Consider the following 17,842-nt stretch of genomic DNA (forward strand, 5'->3'; position numbering starts at 1 on the left):
AGTTTTCCAGGAGAATAACATTCTCATGTAGTCAGCAGCCAAGGAGAAGGGCCCAAGTAGTTTAATTTGTGGGCGCACGAAGTAGCGGCAAGGCAGACAGTGACCATGGCCGGAGAGAGACAGACAGGGCGGAAGTTTGTGTTTTTTTAAGGTTGCAGTTTCGCTCGGGAGACGACGCGTGTTTGGGAGTGGCGCAGCTTTGTTTTTCGAGAGCCAAGAATTGGATCTTCACGGACGTTTGACATTTGAAGGTTGGGCGCTCGGGGCTTTTTGAATAATCCTGGTGCCTGAACCTATATTCGTATTTGTGAAGTTTATCTTATTGCGAAACGGGTTGGAAGATATGCGGACGAGCAGAGAATCTTTCGTAAGGAGTTGTGGATGGATCCGGCTTCTATTATGTTTACAATGAGTAGCGGAATCTACTTGGTATTTTCATCAATTCTTCTTCTGACTTTGAGGTCTGGCAGGACTTTGGTTTCATGCAAGATGAGATGTCAGTGTGAGGCAAAGTGTTGGTTATGGCATCAGAGATCAATAAATGCTGGAGTGGGAAGGATAGGGTTGCTTCGAAGACGCGGGCTTGGTTTGACGTCGGAGGGTCGGAGATAAGCTTCGTCTCTTTCGGGAAAATGTGTTCGTGTTTGTGGACCCAAACGGGGATTCTCCTCGGAGATGAGATCGAGGGATGCGTGGACACTGGACATTCATCCTGGAGGTGAACATCGCCCTGCAGCTGCTGTATACTTCATCGACTGCATGAGTCCATTGATGCGTGTGAATTCTTCCACTTCCATATGAAATGTATGAAGCAAGTATGAATGTATGGCCGAATGGGACCGCTGGGAATCGGATCCGAAATCTCCCAAGTCAGCCTAGCCTCAGTCTGCAGTCCTCCGGTGGCGGTCGCTGACCATCGGAATGGTGTCTGATGATGACATTGCCATTAAATACATTTAACTTCAGACTGCATTGAGGCTATCTCGACAACATCTCACTTAGGCTTTTACGTTGATAGTTGATATTTCGTAGGGCTGCGTCCATGAGTCGATCGGACATGGCAGCATACGTAACGATGCGAGAGATGCGAGAGATACGAGCCTCTGGACTGTGTCTGTCGCTCAGCCTCCAATAAGACTGTAAGAGCCAAGGGAGCACGGCGACATGAATCCGAGACCCAAGAAACGGACCAAGATCCCCTGATAGTGGGGCGCCAAGTGCTCAAATTGTTCTTTGGTGACCCCTTTGGTGCGAAGCATCACGAACTAGCATGGTACTGGGTACTTATTTAACATACGTAGTAATTATAGTATAGCCACGTACCCTATACACAGACGGCGCAATAGACCCCCCGCCTCCAGTCCGCCCCAGCGCTCCTACCCTGATTCGCCTGGCTCTGGCCATCTTGCCCATATTATAAGGCGATGATCGTTCCCCGGAAAAATGGTTCCAACATCTAAATCGGAGCTATTTTGGGCCCATCAAAGAAGCTCTGAGGTCGAAGCCCACAACTCCATGAGCTTCTTTTGACAGCTTCCGGTCACCACCCGGTCCTCTCGCCCATCATGGCGTTCCTTCGCCAGACCGGTACTCTAATCTCCAAGAACTTCAAGATTCTGCTTGGTCGTCACTCTTTCAACACCGTAATCTGGGCCTTCGTAGTGCCCCTCATCCTCACATCCTTCTTCTCATTCCTCAAAAATCTAGTCGCCCCGGTCGCCACCTATGGAATCGGCGAGCCGTTTCCTATTCGATCTCTTCAGAATGCTCTCGAGGCTGCGACCGACGACGGCAGGGACACCCTCGTCTTCGTGAACAATGGACTCTCCGGTGGCCATATCGATTCCGTCATCGACTCCCTGACCCCCTCTGTCGACGCCGCTGGCAAGATCTGGAAACGCACCGAGGACGAGGATGACCTGCACGTCCTGTGCAAGTCGTCTCTTCGTGGTGTCAGTCGCTGCTTCGGCGCCGTCGTCTTCCGTTCCTCGCCGACCGAGGGCCCTGATGGAGTCTGGAACTATACCCTGCGCATGGACGGCGCGCTTTCCGCCATCACCATCAACGTTGAGAAGGACGACAATGATGCCCAGGTCTATCTCTTGCCCTTGCAGTACGCCGTCGACTCGGCCATTTCTTCCGTCGAGGCCACCGAGGTCGGCGATGGTGCGCGCCGGCTGCCTGAGTCTACCGAGGCGTATGCCTACACCAGTCTCACCCAGGATGAGTATAAAAAGCGCGTTCTTAAGATCTACATGGAAGCCGTTACCAATGCCTTCGGTGTGCTTTTCGTCACCAGCATCCTCTTCATCACCTACCATCTAGCCGGTTTCGTCGTCACCGAGCGCGAAAGCGGCATGATTCGACTGCTTGATGCCATGATGCCTGTAAGCCGGAGGTGGCATGCTCAGGCCTCTAGGATCGTCTCCTACTTTGTCACATTTTCCGTCATTTACCTTCCAGGCTGGGTCATCGGCGCGTTTATCATGAGGTTCGGCGTCTATACCAACACGAGCATCGCCATCGTTCTCGTCTGGCAAATCCTATCTGGTCTCTCCATGGCCTCCATGTCGCTCTTCGCCTCGTCCTTCTTCAACCAGGCCCAGCTAAGCGCAAACGTCACCTTCCTCATCACTGTTGTCTTTGCCATCCTGTCCCAGGCCCTTACCCGCCCCTCGACAGGTCCCGTCTTTATTCTCAGCCTTCTCTTCCCCGCTTGCAACTACGTTTACCATGCCACCTTCATGGCTCGCTTCGAGAGGCAGGATATGCCTGCCAATCTCCTCGAGGTCGCTCCCGACAGTCCCTGGAACCTCGCTGGTGGTGTGTTCTGGATCATTGCCATCGGTCAAATCATCGTTTTCCCGCTGCTCGGCGCCTTTGTCGAGTCGAGGCTCTACGGTACCACTACCAAGGGCAGGTCTATGGCTCTGGCCGCGAGCGAGGGCCAGGACATGGGTGACGTCGCCGTGCGTCTGGACAACTTTACCAAGGTGTACAAGCCGTCAACGCTCGCTCGCTGGTTCTCTTTCCTCTTCCCCCTAAGGGAGCCCGTCGTTGCTGTCGACAACCTCAGCCTCGTTGCCGGCCGCGGCCAGATTGTCGCCCTCCTCGGCGCTAATGGTAGCGGCAAGAGCACCACGCTCGATACGATTGCCGGGATGAACAAACTCACGAGCGGTTCCATCAAGATTGACGGTAGCGGAGGTCTCGGCATCGCCCCGCAGAAGAACGTGCTTTGGGGCGAACTGACAGTCGAGCAGCACATTACCATCTTCAACAGGCTCAAGTCCCCCGGAAATCACGCCTCCAAGCAGGAAATTCGAGAGCTCATCAAGTCCATCGATCTGGAGAAGAAGCGAAAGGCCCTCGCTAAGACTCTCTCCGGCGGTCAGAAGAGGAAACTTCAGCTCGGTATGATGTTGACGGGTGGCAGCGCCGTCTGCTGCGTTGACGAAGTTAGTAGCGGCATCGATCCCCTCAGTCGCCGACAAATTTGGGATATCTTGCTTGCCGAGAGAGGAAAGCGCACCATTTTCCTGACGACGCACTTCCTCGACGAAGCCGACCTCCTCGCCGACCACATCGCCATCTTGTCCAAGGGCACTCTCCGTGCCGAAGGTTCTCCCGTCGTGCTCAAGGATCGGTACGGAGCCGGATATCGTGTCCACGTCGACGGCGTCGAGCCTTCTGAGACTCCCTATGTCGCCGGCGTTGAGAAGACTGTAGCTTTCGACGTGGTGACCTACGTTGCGCCCTCGTCCGCCCTAGCGGCCGATGTTATCAAGTCCCTCGAGGCCCACGGCATCTCGGACTACCGCTTCTCGGGCCCCACCATTGAAGATGTTTTCTTGAATCTTGCCGAAGAAGTTCACGAAATGGCCAGCGAGGAGGAGGTAACTGAGGAAAAGAAAACCGTAACGTCGGAACCCGCCACTGCAGCCGCCGTTGCGCCCATCAATGGTGACGGCGTCCATCTACTTGACGGAAAACCCCTCGGATTCTTCCAACAGGCCGGTGTTCTCTTCCGGAAGCGCTTTACCGTATTCAAGACGAACTGGGTTCCCTACATCACCGCCTTTGTCCTCCCCGTCGCCGCCGCCGGACTTGTCACCCTCTTTATCAAGGGCGAACAGCCCGTGGGGTGCTCGCCCGCCGAGGTCACCCGTCAAGGAGGCAACGAAGACGAATTCGCGGACCGCGACTTCCCATTCGGCCTTGTTGCCGGCCCGACGAATGAGCTGAACGAGGTGAACGCCATCCAACTCCTGACACCCTCTCTGACGACTCTATTCGGCCAGCTCGGCGTAGATCTCAGCGGCGGCGCCGCGTCCGGTCTTATGGGTGCTATGCTCCAAAATGTCACTTTTGAGGACTCCTTCGACACCTTCAAAAGCGTTATCGAGGAGAAGAGGCAGGACATCTTCCCCGGTGGTTTCTGGCTGGGAGCTTCTGGATCCCAACCTACGCTGGCCTTCCGCGCCAACGGTTTCATCACGTCGACCCTGTATGCCCTCAACTTCCTCGACGTCATCCTCGCGAATCAGACGATCGTCACTCAGTACGAACCGTTCGATATCCCCTGGGCTTCCATCGCCACCGATTCGATCCAGCTCGTCGCCTACATGTGCATCGCCCTTGTTCTAACGCCTGGCTTCCTTGCACTTTACCCCAACGTGGAGAGACTTCATCTCGTTCGTGGCCTGGAGTACTCCAACGGTGTTCGCCCGACGCCGTTGTGGGCTGCTTATACCATGTTCGACTTAGGCATCGGCATTGTGGGTGCCGCCATTATCACAATTATCTGGGTGGCCGTCTCTGATATCTGGTACCACATCGGCTACATCTTCCTCGTCCTTGTCTTGTATTCGCTCGCGTCCACTCTTCTGGGTTATGTCATTTCATTATTTGCCACGGGCCAGTTGGCGACGTTTGGGTGGATCACCGGCATACAGGCCCTTACTTTTGTCGGCTACCTCATCGGCTACATGGCGACCCTATCGTATGCGCCCGTCACGAAGGTCGACAGCTACTTCCTCATCATTAACTACACCCTTTCACTCCTGTCGCCCATTGGCAGCGTCGTCCGAGCCTTATTCGTCACGCTCAACATCTTCTCGACGACATGTGACGGCGACAATATTTCGACCAACCCCAGTGGCATCAACATGTACGGCGGGCCGATTCTTTACCTCATCGTCCAGGCTCTCATCTACTTCATCATCCTTGTTATTGTTGACAGCGGCTCTTTCGGCTCCTGGTTCAGACGCAGCTTCATCGCCCGGGGTGGCAAGGGTGAGGCCCCACCTCCACCACCATCCACCGTCGACGAGGAAGTAGCCCGCGACACAAGACTGCCCCTGATCGTCATGAACCTCAAGAAATCTTTCAAGCCGCTCTTCAAAAAGCGCCTCACGGCCGTCGAAGACGTCACCTTCGACGTCCGCCGCGGCGAGGTCTTCGCGCTTCTAGGCCCCAACGGCGCTGGCAAGTCCACGACCATCTCGCTCATCCGGGGCGACATTGCCCCCGACAGGAACGGCGGAGATGTGCTCGTCGAGGGCAAGTCGGTGACGCACGACCTCGCAGGCGCGCGTAGCCACCTGGGCGTGTGTCCCCAGTTCGACCCCATAGATAAGATGACAGTGCGCGAGCACCTCGAGTTCTATGCGCGCGTGCGGGGTGTCTCTGACCTTCAGTATAACGTCCGCGCGGTCCTCCGCGCTGTCGGGCTCGCGCCCTTCGCGTCCCGCATGGCCCATACCCTATCCGGCGGCAACAAGCGGAAGCTCTCCCTCGGCATTGCACTCATGGGGAACCCTACTGTCGTGCTCCTCGACGAGCCCTCGTCCGGCCTCGACGCCGCAGCCAAGCGCATCATGTGGAATACCCTCAAGGCAACCGTCGCGGGGCGCTCCATCCTCCTCACCACCCACAGCATGGAAGAGGCGGACGCCCTTGCGGGACGCGTCGGCATCCTCGCCAAGTCCATGCTCGCCCTCGGTACCATCGACGAGCTGCGTGCCCGGTTCGGGAATATCCTCCACGTACACCTCGTTAGCAAGACGGCGCCGCGGACGCCCGAGGCGGAGATGCAAAGAGTGCGCGATTGGGTTCGTTGGAGGTTCCCCGAGGCCGAGGTCGAGGAGAAGACGTACCACGGACAGATGCGCTTCTCTCTCCCCGCCAGCGCCGTCCTCGGAAAGAACAATACTCCTCCTTCTACTTCAGCTCCTTCTCCTTCCCAAAGCGGCATCATGGGCCCGCACGAGATCTCGCCCGCCGTCGACGCGGCGTCCAAGAGCGCGATCGGGAAACTCGTCGTCGAGCTCGAGGAGAATAGGGAGGCGCTGGGTATCGAGCATTTTAGCGTTAGTCCTACGACGTTGGATAAGGTGTTTTTGATGATTGTTGGGGAGCATAACATCAAGGAGGAGAACTATTAATTTTCCTTGTTTTCCCCATTTCCTTTTTTTTTCTTTTTTTTTTCTCTTTTTTGTTTTCTTGTCTAATCTGCAGTGGGGTTTCTTCCCTCGTTTACATTGTCTTTTCAGACTTGGTATTTCTTTTTCTATGTCTTTTCATTTTATTTATTTATTTTATTTTTTTCGTGGGTTGGAAAAGGAGACAACAGGAGAGCATTGATGTCAGTTCCGTTGGATGGCGATATACCACATACCACTTTGCACTTTGCCATTTTCATACCACAAAACTGCTGTTGCATTACTGTATTAGCTCGTCGGAGGAGGAGGACTACTATCTAGCGGAAGCCGGCGTTAGAGGCATCACATTTTTGAGATTTATAGAAACAAGATGTTTGGACATAGCTAAACGCGTGTAGGTTTTTGCTCTATTCGTTTGTTGTCGAGTTAGCTTTTCGTGATATATAGTTTAGTTTTCTGGGATCTTCATAGCAGTCTTGTCCTTTGCGGCTTGGAACCCCGAGTCTTCTTCACCCGAGAAGAAGGATGAAAGAACATTTACAAACAACATGAAGTCTGCCTGTATTAAATCCCTGCCCGCGGGGCGCTCATTAGCTTCGCGTCTTCGTCATATACAACTGTCATATCGCCCGGAACAAAAAGAAAAAGCCTTCCCACGGGACATCATCAACATCAACAAAACATCACTCTCCTCGCGCATTATATTCAAGGGTAACCCCCCCCCCCCCCCCCCCCCCCCCAAAAAAAAAAAAAAAAATTCCTTTCCTAGATTTTAGAACTGCCGAGGACCAGTCGGTGCGTATGTGAAAAAGCCGAAGCAGTTCGAATATCCTCCTGATATCAACACCCTTCCTCCCAGCCCGGCGTCGGCCGGAACCAACCACCGCCTTCCCAGTGCCCCGGTGCGTACAGGCAACTTCTCCGGGCCTCCTCATCAGCTATCCCAGAAAGGAGCATCTGTAGCCGCTCAAAGTTGATAGGTTTTGGAATCCACCCGTCGAAGCCGGCTTCCATATACGTCGTCCTCTCTTCCTCCACTAGAGATGCCGAGACGGCAAAGATTGGGATCTGCCCATTGCGGCTGGCTAATTGTGAGAGTCCCATGTATTCTGGCTTCCCCTCCCAGTGCCGTATCGTCCTTGTGCTCGTCATACCATCCATGATGGGCATCTGGGTAGCAACATGCGTTAGCCGGCATCCTCAACAGTGGAAACTTGGTTAGATATCACAAACCTGCATGTCCATCAAGATGACGTCAAATCCTTGAGAGCCTGAACGATACACTGCTGCGCAATCCTCGCCATTCACAGCATGGTAAATCTGGTGGCCTGCCTTCTCGAGACGTTTTTGAAGTACCTTTATATTGATAGGGTCATCCTCCGCGATGAGAACCTGGAGACTGCACCCGGTAGCGCCCATACCCAAAGACGACATGGTATGGCTCGACGCCCGTGATGGCGCAGCTTCGACTTCCCCGTCCGAATTTTTTCTACGCGTCTGTTCCGCCTTTCGCCAGGGAGGTTCAGGTCCTTGCAGGGCGCCGTCCATGGGTGGCGGCGCAGGCATAACAAATCCACCACTGTACCCGTCATCGCTTGCGCTTAACAGGAGTTGGTCTCCGGACTCGGCCTCTCCATGCTTTCGGTTGTTGCCTGAGGTGACCTCGGGACCCCCCTTGATATAGGGCAACGACGGCCTTCGGTCTCTTCCAACGAGAGTCATTTCCTCGCCCACATCCACATAACTCGGAGTTCTTCTCGACACGGGCGCCAGATCATTCGGTTTTTGTTCCCCTGGTTGAATCGCCAAGGCTGTAAGATTATTAATGGTGTCCACCATCCTTCCGCTAAGGCCGTCACCATCATCTTCCTCTTTGGGTGTGTCGAACGGTAACTGCAACACGAAACATGACCCTTGGCCAGCTGTCGACCGCACACGGAGCTGACCGTTCATGTTTCGGACGATACGGCCAACTACCGCCAAACCTAGGCCCAATTTGTGAGTCTTGGTATCCGCATCCTCCTTCCCAGAGCCTTTCTTCGCGGTCCTTTCGTTGTTGACCTGCTCGAGGTCGTGGAACAAGCCGTCTATTTCCTCGGAGCACATTCCCACGCCAGAATCCCGCACGGCGATCTCGATACGCACTCGTCCATCGCGCGACTCAGAGACGTATGACTCGACCCGTACGAATCCAGAATCAGTATATTGAATAGCGTTTGCGATGAGGTTCGATACGGCCTGTCTCAACTGCGATTTGTCTCCGTACACCTGCCGGGGTAAGGATGGGTCCTCTTCAACAAAGAATTCAAGCTTCTTTCTCTTCGCATCGATCGCGAACGAATCAATCGCAAGGCGGATGCACTCATGAAGGTCAAAAATCTCCTCCTTTGCCAAAACTTGGCCCTCTTCGGCCTTGGTCAGGTCCAGCAAATCGTTGATCACATAGACGAGGGACTTTGAAGCCGAATGAGACTGCGCTAGGTTGTCTCTCGTTTCTTTGTCAAGGGTACCTTCGAGGGCTATTTCGAGATAGTTGATTATAGCATTCAACGGTGTTCGGACTTGATGAGCGGAATTCGCCAGGAGCAGCTTGGTAAGTCGGTTGCTCTGCAATGTGGCTTCCTGCTGTCGCCATACTTGTATGAACTTGCCTATAATCCGAGAGTCAGTACTGACGTTCCATTGTAGACCTCCGACTACGACCCGGAATGGTTATTGGAGAGATACAGAGAAGGAAGAAAAAAAAACTTACCATAGACAACACAGAGCACACGCGCCAACTCCAGTTGATCGCTCGTCCACTCTCGGCTTCTCCCGAGTACAGTCTCACGCCATAGCTTGAAGCTCGATCGCGGCTCTAGCCCTGGTGCACCATCCGCCCCAACACCCTTCTCAAAGGGGTTTCCGCCCCACTTGACTTCCTGTGCTTCTCCTCTCCTGAAGAGGACAATAAATCCGTCGCCGTCATCGCTCAAGGGCACATACAAGAGCCCAGAAATTACCGAGAAACCCGGAGTGTAATGTAGATCCTGGAAGTCCCTCACGATATCATCTGAGGTGATAACGTCCGAGAACTTGCGCATACGCAAGTATTCCAACAGAGCGAGCGCTTCCTGAGACTGTGAGATCTTCCCAAGCGCCTGTGTCTCCCCGAGAATTGATACCACTCCAAAGTCGGCGTCAAATAGCTGCAAGAGATCCTCCGACGAAGCTGCGATATAACCAGAAGGATTCCGGCCGACCAGGTGCGTATTTATAAGCTTTTGGGCTTGTAGAGAAGAAGCGTAAGACAGCCGCTCAATGTTCCTCGAGGCGATATTGCTGATAAGCCTGCACATTTTCCTTATGGGAAAGGGATTTCGCATGCCGTGATTCCCAAACCAATGGCAGGAGATGAGACCCCATAGGTCGCCAAACACCTTGAGCGATATAGACATGGATGCGCGGACGGACATGTTGGCGAGGTATTTTAGGTGGATGGGCGACATGGCTCTGAGGTAACAATACGTCATGTCCAAGGGAACCTTGAGGTCGTCGACGGTACGGCCGACTAGCCGTGCGGCTTCTAAATCGCGGTCATAAATGAGACGAGTTTTGCTAATCTTGTAGAGCTCACGCGCTTGCTTTGGAATATCTGTCGCGGGGAAGTGTAATCCGTAGAAGAGGTCAGTCGTATGGGCTGGATCGACGAGCTCGGCTACAACTTTGCCGTTTTGTGAGGCATCAAACTGATATACTACCACGCGGTGATAGCCAGTGAGCTCCTTGACAACACCTACAAGGACTTTGAGAAACGTCTTCAAGTTCGTCGCGTCTGCTAATTGGTCCTGAATTTGCGTCATGAGATCGAAGACTTGGAGGCCACAGGAGTCGCCACGGCCAGCACGAAGCCGCTGAGGAAGACGAAGAGGCTTACTCAACACCTCGGTGCTCTCTTTCAGCTCCTCCAGGGTATATTCGTTGAAGAGCATATTCCGGGGTTCTGGAGGTGGGGTAATATCGGCAGGGCGAAGAGGGTAATCGGGGTCATTTTCTCTCTCGAATTCGCAGATGACAAGGTCAGGTTCGGTGGGGTTCATATGGATCGCACACCAAAACTTCACAGAGTTGCCCCCGGGGTGCTTTACCCAAATAGTGAAAATCTCGGGTCCGCTGAGTGTGAGGTCGGTAGATTCGTCGCGAACAAATTCAACATGAGCAAGAAGACTCTCCTGTTGGTCTTCGCTGAAGATATCCAGGAAATTTTCGAGCTGGAAAAGTTGTTGTGGACTGTAACCCATTAAGCGCTCCGAGTTCTCACTCACTAGGCGCACTACGAGGCGACCTTCTTCCTCTTCTTTGAAAGCGACAAGGACACCGAAGGCTTGGACGGCACCGGGAGCTTGGATAGGCTCATCCTCACAACGGAGTAACCCCTTCTCGCGTCCGGTCCTGATGGCATGGCCACTGTCGGTAACGATGTGATCAAAAAGATTCGTCATAGGAAATCCATCATATTCGCGGCCCTCAAGCGTAGGCGACGAGAATGGTTTCGATATATCGATCATCTTGGAAGAAACTGTGGTTCCGGGCACTTGGATGTGTATCGGAAGGGAAGCAGCAGAAGGCGATTGCGATCCAGTGCTGGTATCGGCCGCCGAATTGGTCGCCCAGGAGGTCGCAGGCGTACTGCCGAGAGGAACATCGTGGGAAGAGCTGGCAAGGCTGGAGGTAGCAGGATTTGAGATGGGAGTGGATTTGGGATTGTGAGAAGTGGTATCCAGAGTACCCGGGGGGTTTTGGGATGTCGATGTCGAGGAGGCGTACGAGAACCGGCGCTGAAAGGGAGAAGGAGATGGCTGGTTCTCATCTGAGACGTTTTGTCCAAGGCTCCTGAGGCTAGCCCTAGAATCTACCCTCACTACAGAAGCAATTGGGAAAATCCTATCCTGAGTATCGGAAGAGAAGTAATCTGAACTCGTGCTCATACACCGGGATGGACGCCGGAGCATGCGCATATCGCCAGCAGGGCTCGCAGGTGGTACGGAGTCTGCACCCCCGCGAGCTGGCAGCTGTTCCAGCTGCCGGAATGAGGCCTCGCGGTGGAATTGTGGTCTCGGAAATGCTTCTGTTGTATGGTCGGCCATGTCTCGTCAGATGCCAGTGGTGAACAGTGCAGCACCAGCCAACGTTGAGGATCCGGCTTGGCGAAGCTAGGTGACTTGGAGGTGATCCGGTCTCATGGAAGAGGGTAGGCCGAGCCAAGAGTGAGAGGCGGTTTCACAAAGAAAAACCAAGTAAAAACAGCAAAAGAAGCAGTGAAACCTCCGAGATGTTATTGGGGGGAGAGGTGTATAAGGTAGTCTTTGGACCGGTGAGCAAGCCCCGCATTACCATATAGATATTTCCAGGCGACTTTTTCTGATTTTTCTCATGCTACTACCTGCCACGGAGCGATGCTATCACAGTTGCCATGATAATTTGAGTTGGAAGGTGTTGCCACTGTCACTCCAAGGAAGCTAGTAGCTCCTCCCGCTTTCGGCGATAGGCGCTTGCAGAGCTTGATCGAGCGAAAAGCTTTGGCCTTGATGGATCGGGCACTTATGTCCGCGGACAGCTAGAAGGAAAGAACGCGAATAATGGAGGCAAATGGAGAATGGGAAACACAAATCACTTTTTATGAAACGCTCAAGTGCTGTGGAGATGGAACAGCGTTAAGGCGCACGAAGGGTGCTGGAGAAGCCACGATGGCGTGTTAGTTCTGACTACTTGTACACTTGTACTTGGTTGAAGGCGGAGGGGAACAAGGAAGGAGGAGGAGGCGGGTCAAGCTAAACCGGCCATCACTGGGCAAGTCCAACACACGGCTCAAAGTTCCTGCACTGGTTCAACTTTATTCGGGGAACTCGGGGCCGTTGGATGTCACATGTTGAGAGCGTTCAGATGTTGGTTGTCAGCTGCAGCCTGGAGTGTATCACGGATCCGAGACAATGTCTCTGGTCTCTGGTGTAAGTATAAAAGTACAGAAGTACAAAGTACAGTGAACAGTGAACCGGCGCCCTGCCACCGACAGCAAGAGCGACCCAGAACATCAAGGTTGGCTTTGTATCGTATCGAATTAAACGCATCGACACTGTGAAGCCTGAGGAACTCAAGACCCCGATCGACAGACAGGCTCGGGCACCAGACAATCTGAAGACAAATGGCCCTTACAGCTTAGCTTATAAACTCAACATCTCTGCTAGAATGCTCACTGAAAGTGGGCCTTGACTAAAATCATTTGGATACAGGATTATTGATCACCCTATCCCCATTATCCCCCCTCTTTAGGGAAGAGGGGAAGAAGTCGAGGACCCAAACTTTACTACCGGCTATCCACTAGGATTCAAGAGCCGCACTTTGAGAGACCAAGAAGCTCGAGAACGTAATCTACGAGGTGGATAAGTGTGTGATTCCATATATCTAGTGGTAAGCCACAACTTCGATGGCTGAAGATGGAGTGGCTTGTTCTTGTCTTTCCCTCCCCTTGGCTAATGAAACGGCAACCCTCGGCATGCCATCGTCGCTGTTCGCCTTTTTGACCTTTCCGGCTGTCTGGCATAGTGTACCTCAATCAAGGTGTGCGGAGGCTTCCGGTTTGTGAAGGAGGGAAATGCGGCCCGTGGGAGGACATGCTCCGGGGTCTTGCGGACACCCTCGTTCTGGAAATGATTGGCCGTTTCTCACCATCGTTCGTAGCTTAAAGAGACACCATAGAACGAAAGGGCAGGGAACCATAAATGAAAGCCCAGTCACTTTGATTTAAGGTAAGGCTTAAGGGTCGGGAAGCCCGTCGTTTCGGTTTCGATTGCCCTTTCTCCGCGGCGGGCAGCATCGAGAAACTAGGGAGCGAAACGACGACAATATCAAGTGTCTGTAACATGGATTCATACAGATTCCAAATGTCTCGGTCCCCTAGACCCCTTCCTCGATACGATTGATATCGATGACCTCGGTAGATAAAGCATACGAAGTAACTACACCCTTGCCACGGAATCGATTAGTCGTATCCCCGAGATCATCGACAAATAAACACGAAGGGGTCCGACTAAGAAGTCCCTTTGGGGTCCCCTGATATTCAAGAATTCAAGGATCTCTCGAGCTATCCAAGAAACTTTGCTGGCACTAGTACTAATAAGAATAAGAATGCTGCAGAAGAGAAGTCCACTCTGAAACCTTAAACTGAAAGGGGTTTTAACGTAACTTAATTTTTGTGTTAGTATATTTTTCTCCATAAATTCCAAAATTTGCCTTGGATATAATGGACAGTCGAGCAAGTCAAGTAAGTCAACCCTCGTATAAAGAGAGTACAATAGTACTCTTTTCTCTGGTGGACCGGTATCAATGTGATCGTGGAACCTTGAACAGTCAAGTTCCAGTCCTGGAGACAGTAACGTAGTTTGATATATCGAGATGTAAGGGATTGGCTTCTTCGAACTGAAATGGGTGAGATGGACGTGTGCTTCTAGTTCTCCCAGGCGTATCGTCTCTTACTTCTCACACTTCTATGATGCTCGAAGGAGAGAACCGATAGATATCACCAAGGCGAAGATTTGATACACGTCTTGTCATCCGCAGCAGTCCGTCAAAAAGTGAACATTCTCCATTGGGTCTGGAGGCACCTCAAGCATTAATGTTTCTCAATATCCAGTAATAAAATGATGACCCTGAAGATCTACCGGCCCGGGAGCCGTAAGCGTTCGATATGAAGCCGTTAAACACTGACACCACGAAGTGTTAGCACGATTCTAAAGTCGCATTACTTAGACCGAGGGAAGCCCATGCTGTCATTGAGACCAGACAAAAGTCCTCCAAGTCGGCCAAGAGTAACGCCCCTTTCCCCAAGTGAATAGACTAGCTACAAGCCACCCGATGATCATTCTGGTTACGAGCCTCCCTTTGGAATGCCCCTTTACTAATACGTTCTCGGTGATGATAAATGGGAATAAGGTCGAACGACTACGCAGCATGAATCCCCAACTTTTTGTCCACGGCTCCAAGGGTGACATTCCACATCGGCGCCATCATCGCGCGTCCCTCGCATGGCTGCGCATGAGCAAGGTTCTCAATCACCTATTCCTAATACTAGGGGGAAAAAGCAAGGAAACATCTGGCTCATAAAGTATGTCAGTAGATAAATCGGGAAACTCGGAGACTGTTGGATAGCTATCCCTCACGCGGCAGACGTTCCTAGACTTCGCCCTTCTCATCCCCTTTCAAATAGAAAAGAACGTATTCATCCTAAACAGGATGGACAGTGAGGTATGTGGCACCTGAACCCACATCTACGTCCAAGCGACCGCCCTCGACGCGAACGCTTCAAATGTGTTGGAGGTTATCCTTAGCTCAACCTAAGATCAAGGAGGCAGTCAGAACTCCAGCTCCAACGCAACAACGTACTTGACTGGGAAGGTGATACAATGGCGCGGCGAAGCGAAATACCCTTGAATATTCCATCCAGTTGCCGACACCAACTCACAACCGAGGCACATCTCAAGCATCCATCTCACGTCCTGGGAATTTCCCTTTGAAGAGCCCCCCCTCCTTAGATTTGGAACAGAATCACCATCACCTTGCGGCTCAAACTGATGCTATCTTGAAGAGTACTCCACTTAGATGGGGATTGCATGTAGCTTCCGGTAGGTAATCGTGATTCGAAACCCCATCTTCGGAGTTTTTGTTGTCTTGCTCATTACTTCCCTCTGATACTGCCAGACCTCATGCTAAGCCTCGCTGAGGGAGTGCCGCCGAAGTTCATGTTCACAAACAGCATGTTTTATCCAATAAGCCTTGGATCAAATCACGTTCAATAACCTGTGGCAACCCCTAAACCCAGTTGTGAAATTGGCGTCAACAACCTAAGAATGAACAGGATTCATCATAAACGGGGACATATGGACTGCCAATTCTTCAACTACAAGCGATACCTTGGGCTCTATGGCAATCCCTCTCGCCTTGAACTTCCATGCATCTAACTGCATCCTAATGTTACACATGGTAATCCGAGATATTCTGAAAGCGCCAGCGCGGTAGCTCTCCTTCTCAGATGGACATCTCACAGTCAGACGGGCCGTTGCAGTCTCACTAGCTAGAACAAGAATAAAGAGAACGACAGAATGGCCGAATGGTCAGTGGCTAAGTATCGAACATTTCCGAAAACTGCCACAACCTTCCGAAGAGTTCGAAAGGCCGTCGGGGCTGTTGACGAATGGAAAGAGAAAAGAAATATCGTAAGAAGACGCTACAGACAGAATTGGAGCGCCAAGTAAGGGATACTGTTGCAAGGATGACACAATACACATAAGACATCGTCGACACTAGACAATAGTAAGATAATAGGTCTCGAAGACTGATAAAACGCCCATGGTATGATGTTGCTGAACCAAGTTGAGAGAAAGAAAAGACGAAGAAACCTGTGCGGTCGTCTCCTCGACACCGAGAGCACCCTCTTTTTTCCGTTTCTCAGACCACAGCACCATACCGTGATCCTTGGGCCTGGATCCTAGAGAGCCTGCTGCATTGATAGGACCTCTACCGCTGTTTCAGCCGTGTATATTTCTAGTTGACTAGATTCTATCTCTCGTCGCCGTGGCAAGTTCATTCCATCCAAAAAAGGGGCTTCGCTCGATCGATGTCTCTCCTTTCTCCCAGAGTTTCATAATCACGCAATCCCCTTGCCTCATCGAGAAAAGAAAAGATCCTCCCTACATGACAAAAATGACCTACTCCACCACCCCTCAGAGCCTCCCCTTCTCACCAGCCTTCGCCTTCTCCCTCGTCGCCTGCGCACTCCTCAAAAGCGCATACAAAGTCTGCATCCTCGGCAAACTAACCCCCCTCTCCCTCGCAATCCTCACAGGATTCCCCAAAATCACCTCCAACTCCATCGGCCGACCCGCCTCCCAGTCCAGCAGCATGCTCGGCTTACTGCCCGTATTCCTCTCGGTACTCTTGATGATGCGCTCCGGCGTCGCCAGAGACTCGGGGAAAGGCTTCCCGAGGATCTTGGGCATGGCGTCGCGGATCTCATCCATGACACCCTTGAGGTGCTCGCGGAGCTCCGGGTCCATGACCATATCGGCGTTGCCCCGTCCGCCCGAGAGCACCGCCGAGGGATTCATGGCCGAGTTGATGCACAGCTTGTGCCACCTGACCAGCTGCAAATCAACCTCGTCGTGCGGGTCGACGTCCCTGATGCCGCCGAGGTCGCCCCACCAGTACGAGAGGTCCTTGACGGCCTGCTCTCCGAGGCGGGAGACCTCCGCGTCGCCGGTTCCCTTGCCGTCCGTGTACGGACCGATGCTGATCCGCGTCCATCGGTTCTGACGGATCACGCCCAGAGCCTTCTGCTCGGCGCTGATAACCGTCACAGCGCTCACGATAGGGTTAGGGGGGAACCTCGTCCGATAGGGGGCCTCGACGCCAACGCCATTCTGGATGATGACGATGACGGTCTTGGGGCCGACTAGGGGCTGGATGAGGGCCGAGCCGTCGTTGCGCTCGGGGAGGGCTTTGGTCGTCACGACGACGTAGTCCCAGCCGTGGCCGTTTTGGCTGGCGTCCTTCGCCGCGGCATCGGCGGAGGGATACACGGCGTGAGGGCGGAAGAGGTAGTCCCCGAAGGAGTGGGTTTCCATTTTCACGCCGTCCTTTCGGATGGTGGCGTAGTTTGAGCGGGCCACGAGGGATACGTGGACGCCATTATCAGGCTGGAAGGAGATGAGGAAGGGTTAGCTGGTGATGAAGGACATGTATATGGGATGAGGACTTCGTGGGGGTGGTGGCAACTTACGTGGTGGAGGCGGGATGCGTAGAAGCAGCCAACGGCGCCGGCGCCGATGAAAATGATATGAACGGGACTATGAGGGGCCGAAAGGTTAGCATAAAGCCGGCCCGGTACGGCACTCTCACTTGAATCTCCGGAGATGGGTGTCGATCCAGGAGGTGTCTTACGGTCTCGTGCCATTTCCAGCCATCGTCACCTCGGATCACGACTCGGCAAGCACCGGGTCAGACGCAAAATGTATAAAAATATGATAAATCTTAAAGATTATGATAATAGTAGATGAATTATGCTCATTTAGAAGATGCAAATCTCTAGCATAGATCTCCCGCGATCCCCTTTCTCAAACGTGGAAATGGGTTTGACTCTTCGTGAAGTGATGTTGTTGGAAGCAGTGACTCCAGCTGTCATCAAGTGCAGCATGTGGTAATCCATTCTGACGTGATCGGTTACATCGCAAGAATATCTGACTAGTCTCATCTCAGACAGACCAAGACCGTTACCATGTGTAAGTAATATCGTTAAAAAGGGAAAACTATCGTGCTGAGTTAGACAGCTAAAACAGGATCGATTGACGCTCAACTTCGTACACCGATAT

General features: G+C 52.7%; 2 protein-coding genes and 1 pseudogene across 2 annotated transcripts; 1 reads left to right on the forward strand and 2 right to left on the reverse strand.

Annotated features, from left to right (window-relative positions):
- Nucleotides 1-1,565: 1,565 nt before the first annotated feature.
- Nucleotides 1,566-6,446, forward strand: SAPIO_CDS10888 (annotated as a pseudogene; the record flags this gene model as incomplete).
- Nucleotides 6,447-7,283: 837 nt separating this feature from the next.
- Nucleotides 7,284-11,569, reverse strand: SAPIO_CDS10889 (putative phytochrome-like histidine kinase; the record flags this gene model as incomplete). The annotated part of the gene is made up of 3 exons (XM_016784424.1): nucleotides 7,284-7,613; nucleotides 7,677-9,094; nucleotides 9,196-11,569. The coding sequence occupies 3 exons, from the start codon at nucleotides 11,567-11,569 to the stop codon at nucleotides 7,284-7,286; spliced, it is 4,122 nt and encodes a 1,373-aa protein (XP_016638641.1).
- Nucleotides 11,570-16,198: 4,629 nt separating this feature from the next.
- Nucleotides 16,199-17,437, reverse strand: SAPIO_CDS10890 (2-dehydropantoate 2-reductase; the record flags this gene model as incomplete). Its single annotated transcript, XM_016784426.1, has 3 exons — nucleotides 16,199-17,170; nucleotides 17,254-17,320; nucleotides 17,415-17,437. 3 exons carry the CDS (start codon nucleotides 17,435-17,437, stop codon nucleotides 16,199-16,201), a joined length of 1,062 nt encoding a protein of 353 aa, XP_016638642.1.
- Between the last annotated feature and the right edge of the window lie 405 nt (nucleotides 17,438-17,842).

The sequence above is a fragment of the Scedosporium apiospermum genome (genome assembly GCF_000732125.1).
Source record: "Scedosporium apiospermum strain IHEM 14462 chromosome Unknown SEQ_SAPIO_0176, whole genome shotgun sequence".
Classification (NCBI taxonomy): Eukaryota; Fungi; Ascomycota; class Sordariomycetes; order Microascales; family Microascaceae; genus Scedosporium; species Scedosporium apiospermum.